The sequence below is a fragment of the Vigna umbellata genome, chromosome 4 (assembly GCF_029865625.1).
Source record: "Vigna umbellata cultivar VRB3 chromosome 4, Vumbellata_1.0, whole genome shotgun sequence".
Lineage (NCBI taxonomy): Eukaryota > Viridiplantae > Streptophyta > Magnoliopsida > Fabales > Fabaceae > Vigna > Vigna umbellata.
In genome coordinates this window covers 34,248,532-34,268,563 of record NC_142168.1, presented here as the reverse complement: position 1 = coordinate 34,268,563, position 20,032 = coordinate 34,248,532, and the positions used below count along the sequence as shown (strand labels likewise).

The following is a 20,032-nucleotide window of genomic DNA, read 5'->3' as shown; positions in this document are numbered from 1 at the left end:
CGAGAGAGGCTATTTGTTTCCTGGCTTAGGAAGGTCATGGTACTTTTTCAGTACCAAGTTCTCATTTATTAGTTAAAATATTGCAGATTATCAAGGCTGTGCAAGAAATAATGGTTTGTGATAAAGTAAAGTTCACCTTGGACAATGATAGTGGAATGATCTTATTACCATGGTCAACTGGTGTTTATCAGGAGGTGGAGTTAAAGGCTACAGGAGGTTGGAAGCCAACATCTTCTCCAATCTGAAGTAGCAAGCTTATTCTTGATATTTATTTCTATACTCATTGATCCTTTTGTGATGTAGGCTGTGCAAAAACTGTGAGTGACTTCAGATGGCTATCTTCAGACTCGTCCACAGTATCTGTAACAGCTTTTGGTATTGTCCAGGCAAAAAAACCTGGTAAAGCTACTATCAAAGTGTTATCTGTATATGATTCACTAAATTATGATGAGGTAATGCTATTAAGGAAAATATATACTTTTATTTATTCATTCCAAATGTCTAGTAAATTTGATCATGTTTGGTTCCCTAAGCCCAATCCTGTTCTTGGGCTATATGCTATGGTATTGGAATTTAAGAATGTTGTTTGGTTAAAGAATAGTAAAGTGGTATGTGGTATAAGCATATTAGTTGGACATGTGTATGCTTAATGAAATTTTCACTTGTACTGCCCCTACTTTATTAGTGATTGTGTCCCATTACACTTTGATTTGCACCATCAATTAAGATTATCCTACTTTCTTTTTAAATGTTGATTTATTTGAGTTTATTTTGTTTCTTTATCTTTTCCTATCTTAATAAGATATAACTCAGTTATTATGGGGATAGATTATATCCATCATAATTTAGGATTTTCAGTTATTATGTTAATGTATCTTATTTAAGAGCAATAGCTCTTCTATGAATAATATCAGAAACAATTTTTCTGATATGGTTTCAGCACTCTAAAATCTTTGGAAGCCTTGTGTAATCTCTTATGCAAAACCACATCCTTTTTTTTTCTTTCTTGTATTCACCTAAGCAACCTGCATTGCTCCAACACCACAACCCTTTCTTTATTCCATTGTATTCCTTCTAGGCCAGCATTGCCATAGGTCAAACCTCAAAAATGTCTGTTACTCTGAAAACTTTACCCACTACAGTGTTCTAAAATTAAGGAGGTTGCTGGGCACCGGTGGAAGCCTAGTGAACTGATCTTCCCTTCTTCATTTATTGAATAATGTTAAAATGTTAGTGTTTTCATGAAGATGGTATCCCCTTATGAGGGTTTTCTTTAACAGAAAGGAAATGAATGGAGAATGTGAAGATACATTAATATCTGTTAGCATACTATAGTTGATAGTTGACATAGTTGACTTGTTTCAAGTCAGTCTTGAATTTTGTACAGCAGTGTATTCTTTACTATATTTTTCTTTCTTTTATGTACAGTTGTAAGTTTCTATTAGTATTAACAGAAACCTGACTCTTATGAGTAGCTATCAGGTACATATCTCAAGCTGTTCTAAGATCAACAAAACATTTTCTTTCATTGTTCATATTCTCTCTTTTCTCTCGGCTCACGTTATCTAAGAATTTCTAATGATACTGTGATGTTTTTCGTCGTATAAATTATTCTAAAAGGTGTTTTCTGTTGGATTCTCTTTGTGCTATTTGTTTGTTTTCTATCAATGCATAATGTATTCACAATTTTTTCTTGAATTTACTTTGGAATTCTATACAATTTATACATTATTTTTTATTTTTGTAATTTTATTTTTTCCTATAGGTCCTTGTTGAAGTCTCCATTCCTTCTTCTATGGTTGTGCTTCACAATTTTCCTGTAGAAACTGTTGTTGGATCATATCTTAAAGCTGCTGTGACAATGAAAGCAGCAAATGGTGATGCAATATTTGAGGATATTGTAAAGTTTCTTTTCCAATTTTCTGCTATTCATTTTTGCTCATGTTGTTGTATCATCTGCAGGTTCCTTTTTCTATGTATGTGATGCCTTTAATTCATTGATAAAGTGGAAGTCTGGAAGTGAGTCTTTTGTAATTGTCAATGCAACTCAGGAGTTGTTATACTTGAAAACTGAGCCAAATACTCAGCTCCGATCATCAGTCAATGGTTCTCCCTGTTCCTGGACATATGTTTTGGCTTCTCATCCTGGTCAAGCTGTGATCCAGGCCATTTTTTCCAAAGAAGATCACCACCACAGTCATAGTCCTGTTGGACTAAAAGCATCCTTACGCATTGCGGCATATCGACCCCTTATTGTACGTCAGGCAGGTGATGGAAACCAATTTGGTGGTTACTGGATTGATTCGGCTCAAGCAGAAAATGACAAGCAGTCACATGGTTTAGAGGAATTATATCTTGTACCTGGCACAAGTTTAGACATAGCACTTGTTGGTGGTCCTGAACAATGGGACAAAGGTGTGGATTTCATTGAAACTGTGGAAGTTTTGGATCAAGCCAATGCTCTAGCTGAAGATGGAGTTCTTGTGCAACGTGTATCTGATAGCTTCAGGAATTTGTATGGAGTTTTATGTCAAAAGCTGGGAACCTTTGTAAGTTTCAGTGATTATTTCTTGGTTGAAAGTATCCTAGAATTAAGAAGCCATAGAACTTGGAAATTACTAACCTTTGTGGTTTTAAATGACTCAGAAACTTCGTTTCCAACGTGGGAATTTGGTTGGGGAGGACCATCCTCTGCCTTCAGTGGCTGAAGTTTGGTTGTCTGTGATGTGTAGCATTCCTTCTTCTATTGTACTTATAGCTGATGAACCAGGTATACATTTTTTCAGAGTTAAAGTCATTGGCAACAAAATTCTTCAGATTTCTACCCTGAAGTGAGTTGTGTTTTTCAGTGAATGAATGCAGAATAATTAAAGCTGCAGCTCAAGCTGAACGTAGTTCAGGTAGACTTCATGATGCCCCTGTTATTGTGGCAAATGGGCGCACTATTCGTGTATCTGCAGTTGGTATCAGTGATTTGGGAGAGGCTTATGCAAATTCATCTTCTCTCAATTTGAGGTGGGAACTTAGCAGTTGTGAGGGACTGGCCTACTGGGATTATGGTTTTAATATAGTGAAGTCTAACAGTTGGGAGATATTTCTGGCCTTGCAAAATGAATCAGGCTTGGTACTGAAAGATTCTTATTAATTTTTTCATTTTCTTTATAGTTTGGCTTTACTACTTCATTTGACAACACCTGGTAATTTTGCAATCAGAGTTGCTTGTGAAAATTTGCTGTCCCAAAAACTAGTTTATAATGGTCTGAGTTCAAATATGTTTTTTTTTTTCAGATTTAGAAAGAATAATGTTTTTCTTATATATTTCAATAATGAGGCCATTGGACCAATAAAAATATGAGCGTGTTGATTATTTTAGAAAATAGAGAGCTAATTCTAAGGAAACAAATTTTTGTGATTATGGGATTGTTTTTAAATGCATAATCCTAGTAATGATGACAATATATACCTGTAATATATGATAAAATTATAGCAGGGACAAAATAAAAAAACATTGTAAAATATATAATGAGCAGCATGGTTTTGACACTCCCTCTCAAGCTGGTGTTCTGCATTCCCAGTTTGGTTATAATTCCTTCAAAATTAATACAGTTCAGTCCTTTGGTGAGTATGTGTGCAAGTTGATTTCAAGTGGACACATGGGGTACAAGTCAAGCCACTGTCTAGTTTTTCCTTGATGAAGTGTTGATAAGATAGGAAAAATGATTTTAAAAAGCTTGCTCATTGTAGCTTCATCAGTGCCAAGAGGTTCATTTACATTAAAATCGATAAAGTATAATGCATTTCATCCCTCAAGGAGTTGTGTGCGTTTTATAAAATTAGAGGGAAAATCTGTAATTTAAGGGAGATGAATGTAACTTACCTTTTTCTTTAAGCTTCAGTTTTTGAAATTCAGAAATTTGTCATATACCAACTTTTGGAATTGCAAGCACAGTCATCTTTCTAAAGCATTGCTAGTTTTGTCTAAATAATTCTTCTCCATGAATGATCGGATTTACAAATAAACAACCTCTTGTGGTGATTGCTTCCAGCTTTTGACCCCTTCCTGATAACCAGTCCTTTATTTCTGTAGTAATGTAGTTCTATCTGTCTAGTCTTCTATAATTAACTCTCTACACAAGGTATTGATGGGAACATATGCTTTGGTCACTCTTAAAATTGAATTAGCTATTGTGTAAGGTAACATATTAGAGGTACTAGAATGTCACTCTTTGACTCTTACCTAGGATCCAAAGGATCTATGCAGGCGATACTATAATTACCTTACCAGTTTGTGATATTTCTTGGCTGGTGTAAATTAATATAATCTATGCTGAAATATCAGTTTGGTTGAGCGAACTCAAATCTTCCATGTTTCACCCACTTCATGGATGATTCTTAAAGTCATGCTATTAAATAGTTTTGTATGCAGGGTGATACTTTAAACAAGTTTTAAAGGGTCATGCTGTATAGCATTCATGCATGTGATTAACTTTTTATACTTGTTCTAATATGTGGACGACTAATGTGATATTAAATGCTGTGCTTCTTAGTGCACTGTTCGTGCTACTGTTACTGGCTTTGCTGAGAACTTGGGAGATGATACATTTCACGGGTTTACTGAAACAGAAAATGTTCTGACAGATGCAATTCATTTACAGGTAATAATTTTCTTAAAATTATTTTTGTTCATTATGAAACTGGTTTTTTCTACTTTCCATGACTAAAATCTTAATATCTGAGTTTCATAATCAATTCTGCATCTTCTCCCTGCATTCTGTTCTGTATAATGGGATTTTGTAGCATATTTATTTTTGTTGTTACTTTGTCGTAAGTTGTCTTATCTTTGTATTGGTGCTACAATGCAGCTTGTTTCTACCCTTAGAGTTGATCCAGAGTACAAATTGATATATTTCAATCCTGATGCAAAGGTAACAATCACCTTTTGTTTGACTAGATATTTTATCTGGTGGCCACAGCTTGGGGTCCAGAATTATTTAACTGTTTGCACATTGAATTTGCATTGGTTGTACACTGGGTTTTGCCTTTTACTTTTTATTAGTAGATAGATAGATAGATTATGTATTTAGCCTAGGTTAAGGCAGTCCTGTTGGGGCAACATTTTATCAGATTATGTTTCGGTTGAGTGCAATTTTTTTATAGTATCATAAACACGTGGAACTTTTCGAAATTTGGCCTAGGCCTTTGAACTACATTTTATCAGTCCCATGGAAAAAACAAATGATTGCCTATTTTTAAAGATATTTTTCCTTTCTTAGAATGTGAGTTTGGGTCTAACTCAACCCCAAAAGGTAGCTCATGAGGCGAGGGTTCCACACCCCTCATGCTGAAGGAAGGAGATCTTGAGTGAACTTTATTAGACATCTTTAGGTGGTTTGGTAACTAGGGGACTGGTGGGCTTGATGCTAACCATAACCATTATGAAAGACTGATGCTATTTTAGAATTTGGTTCAAGCTGAACTCAATACCAAAAGCTAGGTCATGAGTCAGGGTCATCTCCCAGTTATACGCACTATTTGGCTTTCTTGTAGGATCTATAACAACATTCAAGGGTGTTTATTAGCTTGTTAGCTCAGCTAATTCCATTGTTCAGTGTTCATCTCAAGGTTCACTTCTCACTCCCAATGCAGGGGTTATGGTCCAACTTGCTTTTGCTACCCATCTTTTTGATACAAACATGTCTTACATAATGCTTTTTGTTCAAGAAATTAACTATTACTGCATTTTAATTGTGTTCTAATATCATATATGACTACAGGTAAACCTGACTATTGTTGGTGGGAGCTGTTTCTTGGAAGCTGTTACAAATGATTCTCAAGTTGTACAAGTTATTCAACCACCATCTGGATTTGAATGCCTACAATTGATTTTGTCCCCTAAAGGATTAGGGACAGCCAATCTGAATATATATGATATTGGACTAAATCCTCCACAAAGAGCTTCTGCACTGGTAAGATATGTCTTCCCTCAATTCAGGATTGTTTGAAATTTTAAGGAATATGCTTGGTTTAATATCCCTGCATCAGTTTTATGATCGATCATAGGATTTTGGAAACGTGTTGATATTAACCCTTGTCTGTTTGAATTATTAATATGCAACGGTGCACTTCTCTTTCTGCTTTTAGGACTCTTATATTTTACTGGTAGCAAGCCACAAACTTATGCTTTTTGTCATTTGAACAAAATGAAAACCAGATCTCGTAATTGGTTGTAGTGTAACACATTTCCTTCTTTCTTACTAGAAATATGAAATATCATTTCTCTTTCATACTTATTATTTAGTTTAGGAAAACATTATAATTGCATATTGGCTTATGTTTCTAATTTTGTAATTCTGCATTTACTCTACTGTATAGACTAAGTATCTGCTCTTTGGGCGACCAAAAATAAAAATAAAAATAAAAAATATTTATGCCCATATATCTAACTCGGATCTCCATTTTGTGAGTAAGCAGATATTTGGAAAAGATGGTTTTTTTTGGGGGAAATAATGGCTTTTTAAAGCACTTTATGAAAGTTGGAAACAATGTCTATTGTCCAACAAGGTTTTGACACTAAACATTCATTAAAGCTGATGATCTTGGGAGGGAAATTTATTAAGGGCAAAAGTTTTCAGCGGCTAGTATCAATAGGATTTCAAATTTTCTTCCTAGTGCGTTGTACTGCATCACAGCTTGGTCTTGGCATTTGATGATTAGATGATGTCATTTTATGTTAAATGCTTATAGAAGTTAAATATTTCAGGTTCAAGTTGCAGATATAGAGTGGATCAAGATCATATCAGGAAAAGTGATTAGCATGATGGTATGTCTTTTCTAAAAGGTTGTTGATTTTTTTGGGACTTGAGATTGAAAAGAAATAATTCTTGAGAGCTTGATGATCCCTCTCATAATCTTAGACACAATATAATCATGATAGTCTAACCTAGACACAATATAATCATGATAAATAGGATAATCTAGACACAATATAATCATGATAAATAAGATAATCCTAGACACAATATAATCATGATATGATAAATAGGGAACCCTAAACATAATATAATAATGATAAATAGGGTAAATATTTTAACAGGGTCATTATGGCTAATATGAGATTTGCTTGCATTGATACGAATCCCACAAAATGGTTTCACTTAAAAATTGGTAGTAAAGATCAAAATAAAGCTGAATAACTTCTTTAAAGCCTGCTCAAACCTAATTTCTATCAAATCTGATCTTATTTACATTAAATTTTATATGATCTTTACAGGAAGGAAGTTTGCAAACTATTGACTTATTGGCTGGTAGTACTGGCGGAAATAGTTTTGATGCTTCTCAGGTTTGAATAGTTTTTCCTATTTAGTTTTAGGAGCCACACTCCAGTTTCTTGTGCTTGTTCTGCATTAATATGGTCTCTTCTGACATAGTTGTTACTATACTGCCTTGAATATGCTCACTGAGACTGATATCTTTTACATTTTCTTGGTCATTTTGAATATCCATAGTGGGTTTTTTATTATTTATTTTTTATATAATTTTTTTTGAGTGGCAATTTGTTCATTTGGAAACTGTTACACAGTTTGTTTACATGAATCTTCATGTACACATTGAAGATAATATAATTGAGCTGGTGGATATTGACGATTTCTCAAGCCTTGTTGGTGGACATGTTAATGCACCAAGTTTTAAAATAAAAGGGAGACATCTTGGAATTACAACCCTTTATGTAAGTCTCTGGTCAACCTGTTTTATGATCTTCATCTCAGTCAAAATTCTTTAGACTTTTGAAAACTCTACAAGCTTATTTGTTATTTATTGAAACCAGGTCAGTGCTGTACAACATTTGGGACACGTAGTACAAAGTCAAGCTATTAAGGTGGAAGTTTACGCTGCCCCAAGAATACACCCTGACAATATTTTCCTACTACCTGGTGCATCGTATGTGGTATGTTCCAAAGTACAGGTGTTGTTTTTCATTGCTTAATTTGAAAGAATGTGTACTTTGAAAGAGACACATACTAAAATTCTCTTGGAATGTTTTTTATTGAGTAGGAAACGCCAAAGTTGACATTTTTTTTTTTGCAAAATAACTGCTCACAATTTGCTTAATATATCAAGATTCACATGGTTGTTTTTCGGTTCAAGATTTGGTATTGACTAAGTTAATTGCATCTATGTTTTTTCAATCAGTCACCTACTGTGTATTATTTGTCTAAATTTGCTTACTTGAATCTAGTCTATAATCATTTAAGGAGCCTATAGTACCTTGTTCATGAGCAAGTCAGGAAAAACCAAGTGAAGTAATTCGGCTTTTGCTCATGTGTCTCTTTTCCATACCTTTCTATTGTCTACATGTTTTAGCATTCTCTTTCTTCAATTGTTTATCTTTGCATTTTGGTGCATTGAATATTGGTCTGATGTGAAGTTTACACCATTGTTTTCTCCTATTTTCTTGCTTTGATGAAATAATGAGATGATGTTCTCTGCATAGCTTACCATGGAAGGAGGCCCAACTCTTGGGGTTCGTGTTGAGTATGGAATTGAAAATGATAAAATTGCAAGTATTGATAGATATTCTGGACGACTCTCGGCAAGTTCTATTGGGAACACTGTAAGATGTGAAAACCTGTTCAGACTTATTATTATTCCTTATTTTGTTTAGCTGTTTTTTTCTTTCTAATTTGTTATCTGTAGAAAAATATTCTCTTATTAAATTGATACCAATAACAGAGGATACAAATTATATTTATGAAGACAAATCTGCTATAGTTGAGGAAACTAAATCACGCATAACCGAAAGCAAATCTCCCACAGATAAGGAAACAGAATCATAGAGATATTTCTAAAAAGTAAATCTGATCTTATTCAGTTTTGTACCCTTTAACTTGATCCTACAAATCTGGATGGATATAGCATTCTTATCTTATCCATATCTCCATAATTTACTTTGAATAATAAAATTCTAATATTCCCAATTAGTCCACATTATCTAATATAGACATTCATGCATATGCTTCTTGTTGGAGATGACCAAATTATAGTATATAAGGGGAGACAAACCTCATCTTACTGAGCTGGAGCTGGTTTTATAGGGTTGAGTTAGGCTTAAGTCTACCTTAAAGACTGTTAGTGGAAAACGGCAAGTACACCGGTTGCACGTAGCAAGTAATAAATATCGTTTTCTCCATAGGGACTTGTTCAACACATGATAGCTCTTGCAATTCACAACTCAATTAGACAACAAATGTCACAAAAACACATAAACTCTTTTTGTATTTTTATCAAACATTTGGTGTGCAACAAGAATTTAACATAGAGTATTTACATATGTCAATATTAGATTTCATCCACTTCATTCTTATACATTCACAAATATCTCAATTCCAATTTTATGTTAAAATCAACTCACATGAATACTCAAATCCTATTTCTAGTGACCTTGAGCCTATGATAACTCATCAACTTCCAATTCCTTGAATCCTCAACAAGCGATCATGCATTATGATCAAGAGTCTTAAGATTAGTAATGATTCATGTTCTATCCCTAGATATACAAGCTCCATTAGGTACTTAATTTCAGTTCTAGGTTCAAAAGACATTTTCCAACACCTTAAGAACCATAAATCAAGGCACGAGTGATCTATCCACAACAAGCATTAAGCATAGAAATCAAATACTAACATAGAAATGAAAAAACATATGTATTAACATCACAAAATACACAAGATTCAGTTTATTACATTTAATCTCAACAAATAGGTTTAGCTCTCCATGGTAGAGAACCTAGGTCATACAAACTGAAGAGATAAGAAAGAAATTATAACCAAACTTTCCCAAGATTCTTCGCAGTTGCTCCATGCTCCAATCGCGCCTTCCCTTCAAATCGACATCTCCAATTCGTATTTCCTCTCTCTCATCAAACTCTAAAGGGGCATAACACCATGGATTAAGATTGAAGACCCAAGAAGGGGTGGGAGAGCTTCCCAACACCCCAAACAACCTCCAAGGACCTTTCTCAGTCGCCCTAGGTGGAGAGAAATGGGAGGAAGAGAATTCCCCAAAACCTCGAGGAAAACATGAATAAATACCCAATTTTGACATGTTAGCAAAGCCATTTCTAAGTGCCATCAGTTAAAACACGAAAGGGGCTCTCTATCAAACCACTGCTCAACGCAAGTTCTTCCGCACTAACTGGTGCTCAGTGCCACTTTTCCACCGCTCAGTGCTACTTGTGCAAGGGCTGGTGGCGCTCAGTTGCAGGCAATTTGGCAACACTCTATAATTGAAGTATTGGGCGTGATCCCAATGGTGCCCAACATGGGTATTTGCTTCAAATTGATCTTTTCTTATCCAAAACATGTTTCCTTGAGTTCTTGCTTCTTTTCCTCCACTAGAATTGCTCTCTATTCATTTATTTCACACACTTAAACAAAGATATTAAAGGTAAAACAAACATAAAGCCATTAAAATACAAAACACACTAAATTTGACAATAAAACAAAATAAAAGCTAGGAATAAGTTGATTTATTCATGACAATAGTCACACAAAAATAGGTAAAAGTAGATGTTATCAAAGACATGCTTTAATACAACTACACAAGGTAGATTTTTACTTTGGCTGAATAGTGTTTTGTTTGTGGCCATGTTTCTACTAGTGATAACTTGCTGATGTCACACAAGTTTTTTTTATTACAAACTACATGCTAGGCATCACTATTAACCTTGGTATCCCCTCGAGATTGACACCCCAACATTCAACAATCATATATTAGCACATGAAAAGCGCTATATAAAGGGAAGAATAAACATATACATGGAGGACCAAACCAAACTCATTCTAAAAAAGAAACAATTACTGTCCCACAAAGGATACACCTAAACAAAGTTGAAATCAGAGAGTTGATACCCGCTACAGAAAATAAAAAATATTAACAGGCAGAAAGACACTAAAGCACTTAAAGTAAGTTTTGCTACCCTCTATTTTATAAAAATTAATCAGGTCAAGGCAGTTTTCAGCAGCATAATCTTAAGCTTACGCTTTGTTAATATTTTATAGACTTTCACGAGAGGGGGTTGGTCAAATGTTAAAAACTATTGATTGGTCCATGCTTTACATACTAAGATTTATTGGATAGACTTGTTTTAATTGTATTTTAGTGGAAATCAGCCAACGGTGTGCTTTTTGGACACTGGCAATGCATGTTTCCTGGTCAAATCAGTGTTGTTTAGTATTAGACAATTCTTGGAACTCACCTTCTGTAGATAACATCAAATCTTCTATTTACCCTGGCGATAATCTTTTATTGTATGATTGACCTTGGCACTACCTGTTTAACTCTTTATTAACAGTACAAGTTCCACATGCCCATCACACATTTGTTCAGTTTACTTAAATTTGATCCTGACTACGTCTTTGATAAATTTATTTTGAAAGAATCAGTATTTCTCGTATGAAGGTCTGTAGTTCACAAGACAAAATGAGTCAAACTAAAAGAATAACTGTTAGTATAGTATATTTTATTCTGTTGAGATATTATTGGAAGTTTCAAATTTTATTCCTATTGGTTTTAATTTTGTATTTTGCGGTATCTTTGTTTTATTACTAGGATATAAATTCCACAGTCTCAGGGGAGATTTGTTTCCAAGAATAGGTTGTGCTTTTTACCTAAATTATCCTATCAATGTATGTGTATATACTAGAAATAATTAATATAAAAGAAAGAAGATTTTTATTCAATTGATTGATTTGAAACATAATATCAACTTCTATATACAGAGAACTAAAACCCTAAAGTAAGAATTACAATCTCTTAAATCTTCTAACAACTACTAACAAGTTCTAACAACTTCTAGTAATACATTTTAGTATTCTACTAACAACTATTGCACTTAATATCCAACTAACCACATTTAGTAGTCTATCAACTTTTAGTAATGCATTTAATATCCTACTTACAACATATGTATGAAATGTATGTAATGAGACTCAATAAGAGAAATTATTTTATTCTAATTTTTGAGATCCTCACATTTACTCTCTACTTTTTTCTACTTTTAATTTTTTCTGGAACTCACAAGCGAATCATTTCAATTTTTATTTCATATAAAACATATATTTATTCCTTTGACAGTTTGTGTTATGCCTTTTACATTCAATCATATATGGTTGGTGGAAGATATTTGTCTAATCCAAGATATTATTATTGTCAGACAATTACTGCTAGTGTCTTTGTGAATGGTAATACTGTAATTTGTGAAGCACGGAGTATTTTAAGGGTGGGAATTCCGTCTACTGTCATGTTGCATACGCAGAGTGAACAACTTGGGATTGGCCGAAAATTGCCAATTTATCCGTTATTTCCCGAGGTGACCATTAAAATCAAGTTTTCATTAATTTATGCATGATTGTATTTCAAATTCTAATATCGACTACCTTTTTTGTTTTGTTAGGGTACTCTGTTTTCTTTCTATGAGCTATGTAAAAATTACCAGTGGACCATTGAAGATGAAAAGGTTTGGCTGTCTCTTCAACTTTATCTTTCCATTTCAAAATGCATTACAGAGGACAAACATACTGCAACTCAAGTACACACCGTGTACACAAGTTACTCTCCTAGGAGTATGAATTCTGTATGGCCTAAAAACCATATTACAATTAAGCCAAATGCCAAGAAACTATTGAATCTGAAGGAAAGTGTGTTTTGGTCTAAATAGTAAAGATACCGTAGAAATATGGGTGAATATATTGCACATAACTGTACAATAAATATTGTTTACTGCCTACACATTTTTTCACTGATATAAGTGATTAGAAACAATGCTTCTTACAGCTCCGCCTGAAGCATATCTTTTCTGTACATATCATGGAGTCAGGTTCATCGAGTTTGGAATTCACCCAATCCAATTTTAAATGGGTACACTAAAACAAATTCAACCTGACTCGATACACAAAAGTCTATTTAGGTTGTGTTGACTAGATTCAAGGGTTGGATACAACTTGCTTTCACCTCTAATCAAGAGCATAGCCTTCCAATTCCCACTCCCACTAAAATAAGCACCGGGATTTAAAACTGTAAATTCAAGAGAGTAACTGTCTGTCCTTATACTGCATATCTTTTCAGTTAGGTAATGTCCTCTTTAGTGAATAACACTCAAAGGTAAGCTAAATAATTTTGTCTTTGTTTCTATAGGTATTGAGCTTTAAGGTGGCAGAGACCTTGCACGGGGATGGGATCCAGTTTACTACTTCAGCAAGAAGTGAAGTTAATAGTTATTTTGATGAGAATAACCTTGGCTTTATTAATGTCTTGTATGGAAGGTATTAAGGAATTTGACATTTAAGAATAATATTACATAATAAACAATGTTTAGTAGTACTTTACTTTAGCCTTTGGGTATACTATAACTTCCTCCACCTTCCAGTGTATCATATTTGTATGTCTAAATCTTTTTTACTTGTCTTTTATGTAATTATTAGATGTCTGAAGCCAAATAATGGTCTATTATGCTTCCAGTTAGCATATTATTGGTACAAGGTCTTTTTAATAGTCATGTTGGTTTTCCTGTAGTTCTTTTTCTTGTTACTGAAATTAGTTCCTTGTAAGAGCAATGTAAAAGTGTACACAGGGTTTGACATTTCAATGAAGAAATGATTATAAACTATTTCAAAAATAGGGTTGAGGAATCTGTGATTCAGTTCTGGATGTTTGTTTTTCAGATCTCCAGGCAAGACCAATGTTGCTGTGTCTTTCTCGTGTGAACTTTCAACTTCTGGGTCAAGGGCACAGTCCATGTTTTACAGTTCATCTTTGTCAGTAACAGTGATTCCTGATCTTCCACTGGCTTTGGGAATCCCCATGACCTGGATTCTTCCTCCCTACTATACAATGACGAACCGTTTGCCTTCATTGTCGGAATCCTATGCACAATATGATAGTCGAAATCGCAGGGGAACCATCAGCTATTCTTTATTGAGAAGTTTAGAGAAAAACGATGCTATGCAAAAAGATGCCATATTCATTGACGGGGACAGAATTAAAACTACCAAAAGTAATAATCTTGCTTGTATTCAAGCTAAAGATCGTACTACAGGAAGAACAGAGATTGCTTCTTGTGTCAAGGTTTCTGAGGTATGGAATAATCTTTTGCTTACTGTTTATTTGGGCCTACTTCTTGGCACTCATGATCAATGTCTCCTAATTCTAATAAAGCTAGAATCATACTTGCAACAGAATGATGACAGAAAATACTGAAATGTAATTGAACTATGTAAGGAAATAAAGAATTATTTTATTGATAACAATCACAACAAATACATTCTCATCAACCCTTTGTAATAATCAAATCCTTTAAAATAAGGAAATAAAAATATATTGAAATGAATAAAAGATTCTAAAGATATTTTTTCCTAATTGCCATAGAGATATTGAGAATATATTTATCCTAATAATATATTATTTGCAACAAATATCAAAACATTAATATCATGCGCTGTAAGGACTATTTATTGACTGTATCGATAAAGCAGTATTCATATAAACAACTATAAATCATTTCTTTTGCATAGACGAATTTTCTCACAAATAATATTTTCATTACACACTTATTACCTAATTGGGTTCGGCTGAGTTTATTAGGTTTAAAATTCATCTAGTCATTATTACTAAACCCTGATTCTAATTTTGTTCGCTAGAAAAAATTCAACTCAATCCACAAAAATGTAACTGGGTTGGGTTGGATGGATTGGATGTTTGTTGCAACCTGTCTACACCCTTAATTACAGTAGTGAAGTTTAATGGATTGGATTAATTCAGAAAATGCTTAATGGAGCAATCATATATAGAATTATATCCGTTGTATTTATATATACATGTTTAGTTTATATATGTGTGTGGACCTTGGTGCATATAGTAAATACAGTCCAAGGTTGATTTTTAATGAATTTTAAAGAGGTAAGTATTCAAAAAGGGAGAGAGAGTAATCTTAAATAGATAGGTTGGACATCTATTTATTAACAAGTCATTAATGGATTGGATGTTTTTTAATACTTAGTTAGTGGACCATAAATGGTTTTTTAATCATTTTTTTCTGGTCCATTCATAATGGTTAATCCATAAATCATTGTTGCTGGTCTGCCATCAGCAGAATTACTACCTATTTTATTAACCATGCTAATTTGTATTGTTTGGAAATTTTATCCACTTGACAAATTTATTCAATATTATAATCAGGTGACTCAAATTAGAATAGCCAGTAAGGAGGTTCTCCTCAATGTGATTAACCTTGCTGCTGGTGCAGAACTTGATCTTCCAACAAACTTTTATGATGCTTTAGGTATCAATGCGTCCTTGACAGTGAATCGAATACAGGAACTTTTGAACTGAAAAGTAGTAATCTTTTATTGTCTCTTATTGTCGTTCAACAGGAAATCCTTTCCACGAAGCCTACAATGCTGTGCCTTTTCATGCTGAAACTAACTACCCTGATGTTCTCTATGTAAACAAAACAGCTGATGGAAAAGGCAATGTCCATATCAAGGTTTGTTAATGACTTTTACTGGAAATAATTTTTTCTTGATTCCCTTGTTCTTATAATTTGGATCAACAAGCTAAATAAGATCATACAGCTTCCACAATCATAGATTTTTGGAACCATGACTTTTCTTTTTATCTTGAAAAGTGTCCCAAAGGACTTAGGTCTCTAACAAAGCCAATCCTGTATTGTGTTGTCATGATCAGGTTAATTAGTGAACTTTATGCATTGTGATTCAACTTGAGTGCTTTGTTTGTCTGAGAAAGAAAAGGAAAAGGGAGAAGATAGAAAGTAGTGAGAAAGAGTATATTTTTAAGGGTTGTTTGCTACAATAAAATATTAAAATATGAAGAGAAAAAAAATGAAATGTCATTAAATAGACGATTATGTTCCTATTAAAAATATTGTTATAAGTAGATATAAGGCCATTTTAGGAAAGATGCAAATCATTGTTTCCTTTTATTTTTTCTCACCTATTTCTCTCATGTCAAACTAGGAGAGTTTCTCCTTTCTCACATCTCCCCCCCTTCAATTTCTTTCTCTTCTATTTAACCTAAACAAAACAGAGAACAGAACTTATTAAGTCCATTGCTTTAGAACAAACTATATTTGTTTAGAGTCTGAAGATTTTGAGTGTCTGGTATTTTTGTTCATTTTACTATCTGTGAGTTTTTGGCTCAGCTAAGTAAATTAATAGAATTCTTGTCCTGACTGCTGATGGTTGAAGGCAATTCGGCATGGTAATGTTCTTGTGCGTATATCAATTAGTGAAGATCTGCAGAAATCAGATTATGTGCTGGTAAGTAATAGTTTTCCCCAAAAATCTGCACAAAGTTGTTTACTGTTCTATGCAGATATCTTAATCTCCTATTCTGTATGCTAAATTCTAGAACCTATACTTTAACAATATTAGATCAATTTCATCCTGATGCCTGATACACCTAAACTGGCTTATAATTTTATTCAAGGTGATTTACATTTTCGGAACTGAGTTAATCTTGTAGCCTTGTAGGTCTTGCTCTCATTTATTAAAATGTCTGTTAATATTGGCTATCTGTTAGCATTTGTTAGTTTCCGTTAGTGAGATAGTTAGCTGGGCTGGGATAATTAGAAGAATCAATGCATGTTTCCTGTGAATAGAAGAGGTCGAGAGACCATATTACCTCAGATTGTGAGAGAATTGTGGTCTGTGGGCTTTAGAAGGTATGCAGCATCGTGGATCTGCCGTGCTTCTTTGTAATTGAGGTTTAACCTCACTATTTCTTCATAATAATATTCCTAGTTCTATAGGTCGTGTTCCTTCTAGTAAACAAAATCCTAGATTGAACTTAATGATCACTAACCATCTAACATGATCAAGTTAGTTGTTTGATTATTGTTTTTAAAGACAGTTTTTATTTCTAAGAAAATCTTCCGTGATAGAGGTTGTTTTAGTTTTGCATTCTTTGAAAGTTTTTTAATGAAAGTTTAAGACTTTGAAAAGCAAGTTATTGCTTTTACAGTGACATTTATAAACGAGGAAGGACCTACACCTATGCACAATAACGTGTTGCTTTGCTTGCTATGTCCAACACTTTTGGGCACGACATGTTAGATATGTCTTTCACAGATGTCTGACACACTTCAATTGTGTCACAATGAAAAACTATTTTGTTGTGCTCTGACACCTCTTTTACATAGCTTGAGCAATTTGTAAAGAAAGTGAACCAAAATCTGTTCTTGGTTAACACTTCCTAGACATTCCTTATCATAAAGAAAGTGGAAAACAAATTATATTATAAATAATGCAAATCTCATTTTTTGGTTTGTTTCTATAAAGCCTTGACCAGTTATTTAAGCTATTAAAATTTATGTTTCTTGTTTAGAATTCTATTGGGAGGACTGTTATTATAAGGAACTGTAACAAATTTGTTTTTATAGTGCATATAATACTGAACTTCCAATTGATTGAGATTTTTGTCATGATTATATATATCAGTGGTGGTGTTATGTCCTGTAATTTGGACATAGCCATGTCCCAGTGTTTGTGCTACTGTCATCTCTGGTATTGCGTAGAGTTCATATTTATAAATAACATGGTTCCTACAACAATTTTAGAATAAAGTATTAATTTTGAATATCATCTACCAATGATGATCCATTGATATTTTATTTGCCAGCATTTGATCTTCTTCCATCTCCTGTGTATTTTCAAAATCATGTTACCAAACTTGCTTTTTCTTTTTACTTTTTGTGAACAGCTTTTCAAATTATTTTAACAAGTAATTCTGAAAAAGGAAAAAAAAAACAGAATAAAAATAGTTGCCATATTTCCTTATTACATCTAGACTTGTTTTCTTATTTAATTAGAATTAAAATTCTAAAAATACAACTATAAATAAGGATTAGTGTTTTGTCGTTTGTGTCAGAATATGTGAATTATTGTGCAATTAATATAGCAATTATGTGTAATCCTGCAATTATGTCTAATCCCTAAAATTAAGGGATTAGGATTAGTAATTATTGGGCAGATTTCCTTTTATTAAGATCAGGTATTATTGGGTAGATATCTCCTGATTTAGAGACTTTATTTCAGGAGATTTTTTACCTTAATTAGACAATAGTTTGTTTCTTTTTAAACACTTATGTATTGTTTCAAAAGTATGAATGAGAGAATAATTAATTCCAGCATCCTACTACTGTTTTACAACATGGTATCAGAGCTCTAGGTTTTTCCTGGAGCCCTGGTCTTTGTTTTTTGTCTCACGGCCTTCATTGCCGTTCCTCAACTATTGCTGGCCTTCATTGCCATTCTCGTCCAAAAAAAAAAAAAAAAAAAGGGGCAGCCTTAATTGCTGCTGTTATTCTTTCCGCTGTGTTAACCTAACATCCGATTACAATGTCTGGTGCTACATCAAGTAGAGAAGTCTCTAGTCCTTCACACAAAAATGGAGAACTCCAAGGTCTCCGAGCGTCATACAGGTTGGATGGAAAAAATTTTCTCAAATGGTCCCAGTTTGTTAGAACCTATCTCAAGGGAAAAGGATGCCTGGTTCATCTCCTTGAAAATGGTCCAAGCATGGAGGATCCAGCATTTGCAGCATGGGATGAAAAAGATTCCATGATTATGTCTTGGTTGTGGGACTCCATGGAAGCTACCATCAGCGACACTTGTATGTTTCTTAATACAGCTAAAGATATTTGGGACTCCATAAACCGCACATATTCTAAAGCCAATGATGCTGCCCAAGTATATGAAATCAAAATAAAAACTGCAGCCACAAAACAGGGAAGCAGAGGAATCACAGAATATGCGGCACTGTTGCAGAATCTATGGCAGGAACTTGATCACTACAGAGTTTTTGAAATGAAGTGTGCTGAGGATGCAATCCTCTTGAAGAATTTCATAGAGAAGGATCGTGTGTATGATTTTCTTGCAGGACTAAATCCTGAATTTGATCAAGTTAGAGTGCAAATTCTAGGGAGAAAGGATACTCCTTCACTAGAAGAAACCATCTCTATTGTTTGTGCAGAAGAAAGTCGAAGGAGTGTAATGCTTGAGTCTCAACCAATGGATGGGTCTGCTCTACTTACCAAACCTGAACTGGTGCAGAAAGGAAATGAGCAAATTCCTAATTCTCTATGGAAAGGAAATAGAGATAATTTATGGTGCACCTATTGTCAGAAACCGAGACACACAAGGGAGAAATGTTGGAAATTGCATGGCAAACCTCCAGGAAAGGAGTGGGTGAATCGTGGAGGACAACAAAAGTCCCAAGTGCACATAACACAAACAGAGATTAAAGAATCTCCAGCAGTAGACAGTTTCAATATGGAAGAAATAAAGAAATTGAAGAAGCTATTGGGGAATATGGAGGAACCCTCTGGATCATGTTCTCTTGTTTTCTCAGGTAAAACTTCTTGTATGAATACCTCATATAATGTGAACTCTTGGATTGTGGATTCGGGAGCTACAGATCATATGACACATTTATTCCACTTGTTTCATTCTTATACACCCTCACCAAGTAATAGAAAAATTATTGTTGCAAATGGGTCAGTAGCTACTGTTGCAGGATATGGTAATATCCAAGTAAACCCGAACCTTATGCTTAAAAACGTTCTCCATGTTCCCAAACTCTCAGCCAGTCTTCTCTCCATAAAGAAACTAACCTCTGATCTCAATTGTTCTGCAATGTTTTCCCCATCTCTATGTGTTTTTCAGGAACAGGACTCGGGGAGGAGGATTGGACTTGCTAAAGAAAAAGATGGTCTTTACTACTTGGAAGTATCTAAAGAATCCCAAACCAACCAAGCAAAATCCCTTCACAGTATAACAAATAAGGATGAACTATGGTTGTATCACTATCGTCTAGGACATCCATCATTTAAGGTGCTACAATTTATGTTTCCTCATTTGTATGAAAACTTAGATATCTCAAAGCTTCATTGTGAAACTTGTGAGTTAGCGAAGCATACTCGTGCTTTTTTTCCCAACAGCAATAATAGAAGCTCTCAACC

At 33.9% G+C, this 20,032-nt stretch overlaps 1 protein-coding gene across 2 annotated transcripts in view; it reads left to right on the top strand.

Moving 5' to 3' along the window:
• EMB3012 (embryo defective 3012) overlaps window positions 1-20,032 on the top strand; it is a 32,562-nt gene that overhangs the window by 5,906 nt on the left and 6,624 nt on the right. For both annotated transcript variants that reach the window (XM_047302402.2, XM_047302410.2), the window contains exons 7-27: window positions 87-216; window positions 304-452; window positions 1,766-1,877; window positions 1,963-2,549; window positions 2,647-2,770; window positions 2,850-3,124; window positions 4,548-4,655; window positions 4,863-4,925; window positions 5,775-5,966; window positions 6,761-6,820; window positions 7,271-7,339; window positions 7,580-7,726; window positions 7,826-7,945; window positions 8,492-8,611; window positions 12,212-12,367; window positions 12,452-12,514; window positions 13,192-13,319; window positions 13,719-14,130; window positions 15,232-15,334; window positions 15,426-15,538; window positions 16,260-16,331. In XM_047302402.2, coding sequence (XP_047158358.2) covers window positions 87-216; window positions 304-452; window positions 1,766-1,877; window positions 1,963-2,549; window positions 2,647-2,770; window positions 2,850-3,124; window positions 4,548-4,655; window positions 4,863-4,925; window positions 5,775-5,966; window positions 6,761-6,820; window positions 7,271-7,339; window positions 7,580-7,726; window positions 7,826-7,945; window positions 8,492-8,611; window positions 12,212-12,367; window positions 12,452-12,514; window positions 13,192-13,319; window positions 13,719-14,130; window positions 15,232-15,334; window positions 15,426-15,538; window positions 16,260-16,331 — 3,303 coding nt within the window. The remainder of the gene's footprint in view (window positions 1-86; window positions 217-303; window positions 453-1,765; window positions 1,878-1,962; window positions 2,550-2,646; window positions 2,771-2,849; window positions 3,125-4,547; window positions 4,656-4,862; window positions 4,926-5,774; window positions 5,967-6,760; window positions 6,821-7,270; window positions 7,340-7,579; window positions 7,727-7,825; window positions 7,946-8,491; window positions 8,612-12,211; window positions 12,368-12,451; window positions 12,515-13,191; window positions 13,320-13,718; window positions 14,131-15,231; window positions 15,335-15,425; window positions 15,539-16,259; window positions 16,332-20,032) is intronic.